We start from the raw sequence: 14,409 nt of genomic DNA on the forward strand, positions 1-14,409 counted from the left end.
ACATAGAAACATGGGGGGTTTTGAGAAAACTATCACAATTTAGAAGGCATTTGTAGAATCGTCCTCGGGTCTAAATGAGTTAATAACATACAATTTACAATTTAGGCATTTAGCAGACGCTCTTAATCCAGAGCGACTTACATTAAGCAAGAACAAAAAAGCATGGGGAATACATCTCATAAAAACATTTATCATGAAACATGCGTAAGCTAAGAACGTAACGGTGGAATATCTATAATGAACATACTGTCAGTCAATCAATCAATCAATCAATCCTTCCATGCAGGTGCACGAGCTGGAGCGTCGCAACAAGGCTCTGGAGAAGCAGCTGCAGGCGGCCCTGGAGCCCCCCGCCCCCGCCCCCGCCGGCGGCGAGGGGGGCGGGGTCTCCACCGCCGCCCGGCGGGACGTTGGCGTCCAGACGGGCTTCGTGGGGACCCTCCCCGTGCGGCCGGGCTCCATCGCCCTGCACAACGTCAACAACAACCCCCCCTACGGCCACCTGCTCCTCTCCCCCACCCTCACCCCCTCACTGCAGGGCTTTGACCCCACCAGCCGCCGCTCCTCGCTGCTGCTCGCCAACAACCTGAACCCGGCCACGCCCGCCGTTACCCGCCGCCGCCGCCGTCGCCTTGGCCACGCCCGCCGTTGCCGTCGCGGCCACGGATTCCAACTCCAACCCGTGCGGCGGTTACCCCCCACGCCAGGTTACAATGCTTTTCTTTAAATCTTAATTTTTTATCCCACGATTTTGTAACCCAGTTTTTCTTTTTCACCCAGTGCCGATTATCTAATGTAATCCTGGGCGCTACACTTCCTCTGCCAACCTGGGGGGGGGGGCAGCGGACTGACATCATGCCTCCTTCTATGCATGAGGAGTCCAAGCTGCTCCTTTTCACCTGACAGGGGGGGGAGTTTCCCCGGCCGAACGTAGCGCGTGGAAGGGACACGTTATTCCGACCAGTTCCTTTCCCCTCCATCAGGCGCCCCGGCTGGCCAGGGGGAGGTAGTTTTAGAGACCAGGATTATTTTAGAATTTAGTTAGAATGCTTTTCATTATACTTTTAGTTTTAGTTTATAAGTTCACAGTGACGGAACAGGTCAGTCTTCAGACAATGAAAAAATAATAAAAGATCAACAAAATCAGTTCTCCGCATCGCCAAAATAAATCTATAGGCCTAGTTTCATTCGTGCCATTATACTCGGCCTATATGCACAACGCAGCGCATGAGATTGCAGATCTTTAAATTTTCGGTGCGCGCACTGAGCGCACTCACCATGTGAATCCAAGCAGGTCCTCACAAGTATAATGTACACCGCCAGGCTCCACAAGGTTCTCAGCGCAATGGCGCATCGATAAGAGTTGGGATTTCACTATAGTGGCATTATTCAGGCAATACTCAGCAGATTGTTATAATTCCAAGTGATCTATAATCTGTGAAGTTTATATTTTCATTTGGGTGCAAGTAATGTTTTTATATGACTTTTATCAAACATGGTAGCCTATATTTAATGTCCACTGAGCTGCGGTGCGCTTGCCTATACACACTCTCAATTAGGGATTTTCCCAGCGGTCATTTTCACTCTTGTGTACGATTAATCGATTTTTTTGGGTCAGCCCTAGTAGGTACCCTCACATGTTCTCCCCGTGTCCCCTAGGGTAGGTACCCTCACATGTTCTCCCCGTGTCCTCTAGGGTAGGTACCCTCGCATGTTCTCCCCGTGTCCCCTAGGGTAGGTACCCTCACATGTTCTCCCCGTGTCCCCTAGGGTAGGTACCCTCACATGTTCTCCCCGTGTCCCCTAGGGTAGGTACCCTCACATGTTCTCCTTGTGTCCCCCTAGGGTAGGTACCCTCACATGTTCTCCCCGTGTCCCCTAGGGTAGGTACCCTCACATGTTCTCCCCGTGTCCCCTAGGGTAGGTACCCTCACATGTTCTCCCCGTGTCCCCTAGGGTAGGTACCCTCACATGTTCTCCCCTGTGTCCCCTAGGGTAGGTACCTTCACAAAAAACATGCAGTAATCCTGGTCTCAAAACTGCCTCCCCCTGGCCAGCCGGGGCACCTGATGGAGGGGAAAGGAACTGGTTGGAATAACGTGTTCCTTCCACGCGCTACGTCCAACCAGGGAAACTCCCCCCTGTCAGGTGTAAAGGATCAACTTGGACACTCAGACATGAAGGAAGCATGAGTTCAAGTCCTTTGCTCTCCCCAGGTTGGTGGAGGGTGTGTAGAGCCCAGGATCACATTGAATAAGATTCATAGCATTATGTTACACTTTAGCTATTGAAAAATAGCAGATCTACAAGCCGGTGCCGTGCTACGAGCTTGTAGGTCTACTATTTTTGAAAAATTGTGAAAATGTGGCGCAAATCTTTGAATATATATGATATTCTTTCAGAGTGAACGTTTTTAACTCTAAACATTTTGCTCCTGAGGCGGGTTCCTGGAACAACATATTTTCAGATGGGGGGGGGGGGGGGGGGTGGGTGGCCAATTACATTTCTGGGGGTCCTTGACATGAAATATTGAGCACCACTGATATAGAAACATGAGGTATTTCAGAAAACCGTCAGGATGTCGAAGACCTTTTTATTTTTATTTTCAACGTGAGTCCTAAAGAGGGTTAATTATAATAACCTTTAGGGCAGCGGTGGCCGAACGGTTTGCGGAGCGGTCTTGATATCGGAAGCTCGCTATAGTTCGTAACCCCGGACCGGCACGTTAAAATGACCACCGCTGAAGTGCCCTTGGACAAGGCATTGAACCCCCTACCATGAAATGTTCTATTATGAGCAGGGCCTGGCTGTAAACAAGTTCTTGAGCTTTAGTCCAATTACCTTGGGTAAACATAGTACCTTAGTCCAGTTCCCCTGGGTAAACATAGTACCTTTCCTTTCCTTAGTCCAGTTCCCCTGGGTAAACATAGTACCTTTCCTTTCCTTAGTCCAGTTACCCTGGGTAAACATGGTACCTTTCCTTTCCTTTCCTTTACCCCGTCAGCCCTGTCGCTCCGCTCACCCCGACCGACCTCAGCAGAATGTTTGGAGGAGGAGTAGGAGGAGGAGGAGGAGGAGGAGGAGGAGGAGGAGGAGGAGGAGGAGGAGGAGGCACCATCGTCAACAACAACAACATCAACGAGAAGTACGTCAGCACCGGCATGTCCACCGTCGTCGCGGCCAACAACCCGCCTCCGCGCTTCATGCCCGGGACCGGGACCGGAACCGTCTGGTCCTATAACCACCACCTCCACCACGCCCACGCCCCCCGGAGGGCCGCGGGGGGCCCGCCGCCGCCGCCGGCGAGGGGGGTGGGGCCAGCCCGGGACCAGCCTGACGGCGTGGGCGTCCAGATCGACACCATAACGCCGGAGATACGGGCGCTGTACAACGTCCTGGGGAAGGTGAAGAGGGAGCGGGACGAGTACAAGAGGAGGTGAGGAGGTCGTTGTGACCTTATAGGACCTTTTTGGTGTTCCAAGCTTTCTGTTGCACTTTAGCGTTTGAAAAACAGCAGATCTACAAGCTCATAGCGCGCCACCGAGTGGTTGGTTCCCAGCGGAAATGAGGGCCTAAAGGCTCATACATAGTCTGGATTTACGGCGGTGGGGTGACCACCGAACTACAACATGACGTCACGAGCCGCGGTGAAGAGCAAACCACTGGAAATCCAGACTATGAATAGGCCTTTAGTGTATTGACGTGACACATTGGTGAGCTTGTACATAGATCGTATATATTAGCAAGACAAAATGTCCTCTATAGCTGTTGATTTTAGTTTTATCAAACGGAGAGCGTGACATTCAACAGCAGCCCGTTTGTCTTGTTCTTCCCCTTTTGAACCATTCATCCAGGGAGATGTTTTTTCTGAGCACACACGGGTTTCAGCAGCGTTTACGTCAGTCCCACCTGTGGGTCTGTCACCTTACAACCAGCACAGAGCCCGCAGGCCCAGCCAGCTAGAACAGGGTTGTTGTCCACAGCCGGGACAGATGCACTGACTATGAGCAGCTATTGGCTTGTGTTGTGTTTATAGCTATCTAGCTATATATCTGGTGTTGTGTTTATAGCTATCTAGCTATATATCTGGTGTTGTGTTTATAGCTATCTAGCTATATATCTGGTGTTGTGTTTATAGCTATCTAGCTATATATCTGGTGTTGTGTTTATAGCAGACTCCTCAACTCCAAAGCAAGCATTTTATTTGCCTGCCATAGTGTCAACCCCCTTACCCCTGTGTCGGATTGGTGGTTAGACTGGCATAGTGTCAACCCCCTTACCCCTGTGTCGGATTGGTGGTTAGACTGGCATAGTGTCAACCCCCTTACCCCTGTGTCGGATTGGTGGTTAGACTGCCATAGTGTCAACCCCCTCACCCCTGTGTCGGATTGGTGGTTAGACTGGCATAGTGTCAACCCCCTCACCCCTGTGTCGGATCGGTGGTTAGACTGGCATATTGGCCGATACCGATATGACCCGACATGACAAATTGTCACGGTTTGTAGGTGTTGTAGGAAGTGCAGGAGACTCAAACAAAGGCAGGACAAGAAGATCACATAAACGTGACTTTACTTGGGAAATGGCATATATAGGATAACCGAATTACATACACTGAACATAACACCTGACACTAACTTAACCCATTCTGAGCGGGAACCCCTTTTGGTGTTAGCGTTACGTTATGCTTTAGCTATTGAAAAATAGCAGATCTACAAGCTCGTAGCGCGCCACCGAGTGGCACACTACGAGCTTGTAGGTCTGCTATTTTTTGAAAAATCGAAGAACGACTGACATAGAAACACAACTTTTTCAGAAAACTGTCAGGATGTAGAAGAACATTTTTAAGAATCTGATCTCAGGTCAGAATGGGCTAAATAGTCACTGGAGCTCATCACCCAACCTGGCTCAGCTCGTCCCCCACAGGTGAGGTCCCCTCAGGGCAATCAGAGACAGAGGAGCAGGACTTGGGAGAGACCGAGGGACCTCATGGACAAACGGAGGGCCTCAGGAACGTGACCATGACAACAAATTAGGGCCGATACTGATACTATAGAGCGTCGCAGTCCCCCCCCCCCCGAGAGAGACCCGGAAAATAAATCCCCGTTCATTTTCCCCTCATAGACTTTTCAGAAAGTATTTATTTAAAGACGTTTATGCGCCGCTGGACAAAGACAACTCTTGTCGTGACAAATCATGACAACAAACACGATGTTTTGGGCCAAACAAATAATTAGAAAGTAGGAAAAAAACGGCAGGTTATACACTTTTATAACACTTTTTTTTGTTGTTTTTCTTCTTATAAATGATTTGATCGGCCCCAAAACATTGTGTTTCATTGTCATGATTTGGTCACGATCCGAGATGGCTTTGTCCCGCGGCGTAACCGTCTTTAAATAAATACTTTAAGGAAAAGCCTATGGATAAAATGAATGGAGAATCATTTCCTGGGCCACTCGTCGTTCTGAAAAGGGGGCGGGACTGCGACGCTCTACAGCGATACAGTATTGTTATTGTGTAAGCCTAATGTCTCATTATGTTCGAGGGAAAATGTTAGTTCTGCCTAAATCAGTGACAGTGGCTTATTGAAAAGGGCCATGCTGTTCCCGCCCCCAGTAGTAAAATGGCCTATGTCAGGGGTGGGCAACTGGCGGCCCGGGGGCCACATGCGGCCCCCCCACCTTCACTTAATGTGGCCCCTCAGGTTAATGGTCAGAACACTGATATAATGTTGGTTCCAGCTGTTTACGATTCCACGACATGCAAAACATGACTCGCTTTATTTACTTCAGTCTAAATGAGTAGCTCAATGCTTCAACACACAACATTTTCAGGATTCCAATTCAAAAATAGCAAAAATGTAAGATTTAAATTCGAACATATAGCAAAAATAGCCGATCTACAAGCTCAAAACGCGTCGCAGCGTGACGCGTTTTGAGCTTGTAAATCGGCTATTTTTGCTACGACAGTAATATATGGCCCTATAGGCAGTTAGTGTGGAAATGTAGCCCAATATATGGCCCTAGGCAGTTAGTGTGGAAATGTAGCCCAATATATGGCCCTATAGGCAGTTAGTGTGGAAATGTAGCCCAATATATGGCCCTATAGGCAGTTAGTGTGGGAATGTAGCCCAATATATGGCCCTAGGCAGTTAGTGTGGAAATGTAGCTCAATATATGGCCCTATAGGCAGTTAGTGTGGGAATGTAGCCCAATATATGGCCCTATAGGCAGTTAGTGTGGAAATGTAGCCCAATATATGGCCCTATAGGCAGTTAGTGTGGAAATGTAGCCCAATATATGGCCCTATAGGCAGTTAGTGTGGAAATGTAGCCCAATATATGGCCCTATAGGCAGTTAGTGTGGAAATGTAGCCCAATATATGGCCCTAGGCAGTTAGTGTGGAAATGTAGCCCAATATATGGCCCTATAGGCAGTTAGTGTGGAAATGTAGCCCAATATATGGCCCTATAGGCAGTTAGTGTGGGAATGTAGCCCAATATATGGCCCTAGGCAGTTAGTGTGGAAATGTAGCTCAATATATGGCCCTATAGGCAGTTAGTGTGGAAATGTAGCCCAATATATGGCCCTAGGCAGTTAGTGTGGGAATGTAGCCCAATATATGGCCCTAGGCAGTTAGTGTGGAAATGTAGCCCAATATATGGCCCTAGGCAGTTAGTGTGGGAATGTAGCCCAATATATGGCCCTATAGGCAGTTAGTGTGGAAATGTAGCCCAATATATGGCCCTATAGGCAGTTAGTGTGGGAATGTAGCCCAATATATGGCCCTATAGGCAGTTAGTGTGGAAATGTAGCCCAATATATGGCCCTATAGGCAGTTAGTGTGGGAATGTAGCCCAATATATGGCCCTATAGGCAGTTAGTGTGGAAATGTAGCCCAATATATGGCCCTATAGGCAGTTAGTGTGGAAATGTAGCCCAATATATGGCCCTAGGCAGTTAGTGTGGGAATGTAGCCCAATATATGGCCCTATAGGCAGTTAGTGTGGAAATGTAGCCCAATATATGGCCCTATAGGCAGTTAGTGTGGAAATGTAGCCCAATATATGGCCCTATAGGCAGTTAGTGTGGGAATGTAGCTCAATATATGGCCCTAGGCAGTTAGTGTGGGAATGTAGCCCAATATATGGCCCTATAGGCAGTTAGTGTGGAAATGTAGCCCAATATATGGCCCTATAGGCAGTTAGTGTGGGAATGTAGCCCAATATATGGCCCTAGGCAGTTAGTGTGGGAATGTAGCTCAATATATGGCCCTAGGCAGTTAGTGTGGGAATGTAGCCCAATATATGGCCCTATAGGCAGTTAGTGTGGGAATGTAGCCCAATATATGGCCCTAGGCAGTTAGTGTGGGAATGTAGCCCAATATATGGCCCTATAGGCAGTTAGTGTGGGAATGTAGCCCAATATATGGCCCTATAGGCAGTTAGTGTGGAAATGTAGCCCAATATATGGCCCTAGGCAGTTAGTGTGGAAATGTAGCCCAATATATGGCCCTATAGGCAGTTAGTGTGGAAATGTAGCCCAATATATGGCCCTATAGGCAGTTAGTGTGGGAATGTAGCCCAATATATGGCCCTAGGCAGTTAGTGTGGAAATGTAGCTCAATATATGGCCCTATAGGCAGTTAGTGTGGAAATGTAGCCCAATATATGGCCCTAGGCAGTTAGTGTGGGAATGTAGCCCAATATATGGCCCTAGGCAGTTAGTGTGGAAATGTAGCCCAATATATGGCCCTAGGCAGTTAGTGTGGGAATGTAGCCCAATATATGGCCCTATAGGCAGTTAGTGTGGAAATGTAGCCCAATATATGGCCCTATAGGCAGTTAGTGTGGGAATGTAGCCCAATATATGGCCCTATAGGCAGTTAGTGTGGAAATGTAGCCCAATATATGGCCCTATAGGCAGTTAGTGTGGGAATGTAGCCCAATATATGGCCCTATAGGCAGTTAGTGTGGAAATGTAGCCCAATATATGGCCCTATAGGCAGTTAGTGTGGAAATGTAGCCCAATATATGGCCCTAGGCAGTTAGTGTGGGAATGTAGCCCAATATATGGCCCTATAGGCAGTTAGTGTGGAAATGTAGCCCAATATATGGCCCTATAGGCAGTTAGTGTGGAAATGTAGCCCAATATATGGCCCTATAGGCAGTTAGTGTGGGAATGTAGCTCAATATATGGCCCTAGGCAGTTAGTGTGGGAATGTAGCCCAATATATGGCCCTATAGGCAGTTAGTGTGGAAATGTAGCCCAATATATGGCCCTATAGGCAGTTAGTGTGGGAATGTAGCCCAATATATGGCCCTAGGCAGTTAGTGTGGGAATGTAGCTCAATATATGGCCCTAGGCAGTTAGTGTGGGAATGTAGCCCAATATATGGCCCTATAGGCAGTTAGTGTGGGAATGTAGCCCAATATATGGCCCTAGGCAGTTAGTGTGGGAATGTAGCCCAATATATGGCCCTATAGGCAGTTAGTGTGGGAATGTAGCCCAATATATGGCCCTATAGGCAGTTAGTGTGGAAATGTAGCCCAATATATGGCCCTATAGGCAGTTAGTGTGGGAATGTAGCCCAATATATGGCCCTATAGGCAGTTAGTGTGGGAATGTAGCCCAATATATGGCCCTAGGCAGTTAGTGTGGAAATATAGCCCAATATATGGCCCTATAGGCAGTAGGGCTGTCAGTTCACCTCTATAATCCAATTCGAATTTCATTGCTTAATTATTTGTAATTTTCGAATATATTCGAATATTTACATTGTATTTTAGCTCATATTTAGCCTATAATAATACACAGAATAACAAGGTTTTGACGATGCACGTTCTGTCCACTAGAGGGCCCCCCCTTCCAAACGACAAAGCAGTACTAATGTAATAATGGTTTTCGGCACAAAATAGCGTTTAAACTGTTGTTTTATTGAGCACAGTGCACTCAGCACGGTAAGATTGTTGTCTGTCTATAGTGCAAATGCATTTTACAGTGAACGTTGTATACTTCTGATACAGTATAGTCTGAGTAGTGAGTAGGCTAGTCAGGAATCATGAACTTTTTCTTTTTTCTTTTTAAACGGAATGCTGTCACGATGAACAGGCCATCATTAGTAAATAGCAATGAAGATATATAGAGATGCCTATATTTTGCGCTAAAGTAATTGTTGAATAACACATAAATGTAGTGTTAGTGTGGGAATGTAGCTCAATATATGGCCCTAGGCAGTTAGTGTGGGAATGTAGCCCAATATATGGCCCTAGGCAGTTAGTGTGGGAATGTAGCTCAATATATGGCCCTATAGGCAGTTAGTGTGGGAATGTAGCTCAATATATGGCCCTATAGGCAGTTAGTGTGGGAATGTAGCCCAATATATGGCCCTATAGGCAGTTAGTGTGGAAATGTAGCCCAATATATGGCCCTATAGGCAGTTAGTGTGGGAATGTAGCCCAATATATGGCCCTATAGGCAGTTAGTGTGGAAATGTAGCCCAATATATGGCCCTAGGCAGTTAGTGTGGGAATGTAGCCCAATATATGGCCCTATAGGCAGTTAGTGTGGGAATGTAGCCCAATATATGGCCCTAGGCAGTTAGTGTGGGAATGTAGCCCAATATATGGCCCTAGGCAGTTAGTGTGGAAATGTAGTGGCCCTCTCCATCGTCAAAGTGGCGCCTATGTCAAGAGTGTCACCTATTGGCCATTTAATGATGCTTCAGTCTGTGGTTTTCAACCAGTGGTCCCTGAGGGGGTTCCAGGTGGTCCGGGGACCACCAGTGGTCCCTGAGGGGGTTCCAGGTTGTCCGGGGACCACCAGTGGTCCCTGAGGGGGTTCCAGGTGGTCCGGGGACCACCAGTGGTCCTTGAGGGGGTTCCAGGTGGTCCGGGGACCACCAGTGGTCCTTGAGGGGTCCTTTAATGTTCAACTACAGGTCCATTTGGTTTAATTTTACACTCAAAGAGAGTCAAGAGTTCAATTATTGTTAAACATCTGGCATTACTGAATTTACAAGATAGTCTACACAATTAGAATGTAGATAAAAGTGTTATTTTGATCAACGTTTGCTCTCCTAACGGTACCGTCATCAACACAGGAAGGAATTGTGGACAAAATCTTAACGAAAATGAGAAAAAGATATTGCCATGAGGGACCCCCATTAGAGGATGTTGTTACTGCTCTAGCAGTGATATAATGCCATGAGGGACCCCCATTAGAGGATATTGTTACTGCTCTAGCAGTGATATAATGCCATGAGGGACCCCCATTAGAGGATATTGTTACTGCTCTAGCAGTGATATAATGCCATGAGGGACCCCCATTAGAGGATGTTGTTATGCTCTAGCAGTGATATAATACCATGAGGGACCCCCATTAGAGGATATTGTTACCGCTCTAGCAGTGATATAATGCCATGAGGGACCCCCATTAGAGGATATTGTTACCGCTCTAGCAGTGATATAATGCCATGAGGGACCCCCATTAGAGGATGTTGTTACGGCTCTAGCAGTGATTCTCAACCCGATTCATTTCAAGGACCCCCAGGTTGACATGCATTTAGTCTACGGACCCCCCATTTAACCCATTTTAGGCCTGACATCGAAAAACGTTCGCTCTGAAAGGATATATATTCAAAGATTTGTGCCGCATTTTTTTAACGATTTTTCAAAAATAGCAGACCTACAAGCTCGTAGTCCGTGGGGAAAAACGCTTCTCGAGTTAGGTGGATTCGCTCTCTGTCTCGCCCCACACGTCTCTCTCTCTCTCTCTCTCTCTCTCTCTCTCTCTCTGTCTGTGTCTGTGTCTCTCTCCCTCCCTAGTCCCCTGTCCTGTGTATTTGTGCCAGCAGTAGCACCTGCAATGCAGCACTGCACAGAGCTGTGACCTAACCCCTCCCCCTCCCCCAGGACATAATGATGTCTACCTCTCTCTCTCTCTCTCTCGCGCTCTCTCTCTGCATCTGGCCAGGGGGAGGCAGTATAGACACCAGTTAATTTCCCCCCAATCAGGCGCCCCGGCTGGCCAGGGGGAGGCAGTGTTAGAGACCAGTTCCTTTCCCCTCCATCAGGCGCCCCGGGTGGCCAGGGGGAGGCAGTTTAGAGACCAGTTCCTTTCCCCTCCATCAGGCGCCCCGGCTGGCCAGGGGGAGGCAGTATAGAGACCAGTTCCTTTCCCCTCCATCAGGCGCCCCGGGTGGCCAGGGGGAGGCAGTTTAGAGACCAGTTCCTTTCCCCTCCCATCAGGCGCCCCGGCTGGCCAGGGGGAGGCAGTGTTAGAGACCAGGATTACTGCAAGTTGGGGAACAAAAATAAATGCTGTGAGAACTACTGAATTAGGAAGAATTTGTAAACTCGGCCTGCCGGTCATTGACTGAGGATATTGTGTGTGTGTGTGTGTGTGTGTGTGTGTGTGTTTCAGATGGGAGGAGGAGTACACGGCCAGAGTGGACCTTCAGGACAAGGTGGCAGAACTGGAGGAGGTACAGTAGATCTATAGACCCTCACTGGGTTTCAGAGCACATGACCCACAGAGTAGATCTCTAGACCCTCACTGTGTTGCCATTGGATTTGAGAAAACAGGCTTGAAAAGGTTCACTTCTGTGGTCTCTAACATTACACCTAGCTACACGTTTAAGCATTTATTTCATATTTACATGTCTTCTGTGGTCTCTAACATTACACCTATAGCTACATGTTTAAGCATTTATTTCATGTCTTCTGTGGACTCTAACATTACACCTATAGCTACATGTTTAACCCATTCTGACCTGAGATCAGATTCATACGAGGTTTCCACGGGACACACACTGGTCTGATTAACCCATTCTGACCTGAGATCAGATTCTAAAAATGTCAGTCGTTCTTCGAATTTTTCAAAAATAGCAGACCTACAAGCTCGTATCGCGCCACTCGGTGGCGCGATATGAGCTTGTAGATCTGCTATTTTTCAATAGCTAAAGCATAACATGATGCCAACACCAAAATGGGTGCCCGGTCAGAATGGGTTAAGCATTTATTTCATATTTACATGTCTTCTGTGGACTCTAACATTACACCTATAGCTACATGTTTAAGCATTTATTTCATATTTACATGTCTTCTGTGGTCTCCAACATTACACCTATAGCTACATGTTTAAGCATTTATTTCATATTTACATGTCTTCTGTGGACTCTAACATTACACCTATAGCTACATGTTTAAGCATTTATTTCATATTTACATGTCTTCTGTGGACTCTAACATTACACCTATAGCTACATGTTTAAGCATTTATTTCATATTTACATGTCTTCTGTGGACTCCAACATTACACCTAGCTACATGTTTAAGCATTTATTTCATATTTACATGTCTTCTTTGCACTCTAACATTACACCTAGCTACATGTTTAAGCATTTATTTCATATTTACATGTCTTCTGTGGACTCTAACATTACACCTATAGCTACATGTTTAAGCATTTATTTCATATTTACATGTCTTCTGTGGTCTCTAACATTACACCTATAGCTACATGTTTAAGCATTTATTCCATATTTACATGTCTTCTGTGGACTCTAACATTACACCTATAGCTACATGTTTAAGCATTTATTTCATATTTACATGTCTTCTGTGGTCTCTAACATTACACCTATAGCTACATGTTTAAGCATTTATTTCATATTTACATGTCTTCTGTGGACTCTAACATTACACCTATAGCTACATGTTTAAGCATTCATTACATATTTACATGTCTTCTGTGGTCTCCAACATTACACCTATAGCTACATGTTTAAGCATTCATTACATATTTACATGTCTTCTGTGGTCTCTAACATTACACCTATAGCTACATGTTTAAGCATTTATTTCATATTTACATGTCTTCTGTGGTCTCTAACATTACACCTATAGCTACATGTTTAAGCATTCATTACATATTTACATGTCTTCTGTGGTCTCTAAAATTACACCTAGCTACATGTTTAAGCATTTATTTCATATTTGCATGTCTTCTGTGGACTCTAACATTACACCTATAGCTACATGTTTAAGCATTTATTTCATATTTACATGTCTTCTGTGGACTCAACATTACACCTAGCTACTGTACATGTTTAAGCATTTATTTCATATCTACATGTCGATTTCAGCTCTTGACACTTATTTCAGACATGCTCTAGTCTAGTGTGTGCAGAGTCAGCCTGTGCTATTAACTCATGCTGGGTGAAAAGCCGGAATTTGCGCGATGGCAGTCTCTCAGTCAAATCTGGTCTTCATGAATGACGTCCACACTGATCAGATATTGCACGTGTGTATTCAGACATCGTCTGAATAATACACACGTGCAATATCGCTGATATACACTGTGGCTATAACCGTGGGTTGCTGTGGGTAACGACATCGATGTTAGTCATACATCATTTATACTCTTGTCATAGACGGCGGTTCCACTCGCCAAAAATAGATGATTTACAAGCTCACGACTCTCCGCAGTCCATCCATCTCCTCCTTGTGTTGATCTGTAGATCTGTGTGATTGCACATCTCGGCCATTGAGCATCTGCATAATTAATTATGCAGCGACTGACCACGCCCATTTTCCATTAACCCATTCTGCGCCGGAAAACCCCTCATGGTGTTTCGAAGCATCATGTCATGCTTTAGCTATTGGAAAACAGCAGACCTACAAGCTCGTAGCGCGGCACCGAGTGCCGCGCTACGAGCTTGTAGGTCTGCTATTTTGGGGGGAAAAAAAATCGTGAAAATGTAGTGCAAAGCTTTGAATATATATTCTTTCAGAGCGGAACGTTTTTAACTCAAATCTTTGCTTCTGTGGGGGCGGGGGGGGGGGGGGGGTCCCTGGAACAACATATTGGGGGTCCCTGGAACAACATATTTTCAGATGGGGGGGGGGGGGGTCGGCCGGCCAATTACATAATATTTTTGGGGGTCCTTGACATGAAAATGTTTGAGAACGACTGACACACACAGAAACATGAGGTTTTGTCAGAAAACTGTCGGGATGTAGAAGACATTTGTAGAGAATCGTCCTCAGGTCTAAATGGGTTAAACAGGGACTGATGGAGATGATTTAAAAATGTGTTAACTCGGTCACTAAATTAAAACCATGTCCGTCGTCATCTACCCTCAAAACTATTTCTCCACCAATCGATCTGAAATCATTGACCATTGATTAGATTAGATTAGGATATATGTTAGTTAGTTAGTTAGTTTCATTTATTGTCCACGTGTGGAAATTCATCTTCGGTCTCAAACAGTAAAAAACAAACGGTTACAACAACAGCAACGACACTTAACACAATTATTTTCACATGGCAAAAAAGTGCAGGACAACAGTGGCAGATACATTGGAAAAACAAACAAATCTAGCGAGACATGGTATCATTTAGTGCCTTA

General features: G+C 46.0%; 1 protein-coding gene across 1 annotated transcript in view; it reads left to right on the forward strand.

Annotated features, from left to right (window-relative positions):
• Positions 1-14,409, forward strand: part of LOC308331788 (non-homologous end joining factor IFFO1-like) — a gene marked incomplete at both ends in the record, with an annotated part of 33,359 nt that overhangs the window by 3,877 nt on the left and 15,073 nt on the right. The window contains 3 exons of the mRNA XM_080787281.1: positions 287-707; positions 3,118-3,436; positions 11,421-11,481. Coding sequence (XP_080643407.1) covers positions 287-707; positions 3,118-3,436; positions 11,421-11,481 — 801 coding nt within the window. The remainder of the gene's footprint in view (positions 1-286; positions 708-3,117; positions 3,437-11,420; positions 11,482-14,409) is intronic.

The sequence above is a fragment of the Protomyctophum bolini genome (genome assembly GCF_963924005.1).
Source record: "Protomyctophum bolini genome assembly, chromosome: 17".
NCBI classification, from domain to species: domain Eukaryota; kingdom Metazoa; phylum Chordata; class Actinopteri; order Myctophiformes; family Myctophidae; genus Protomyctophum; species Protomyctophum bolini.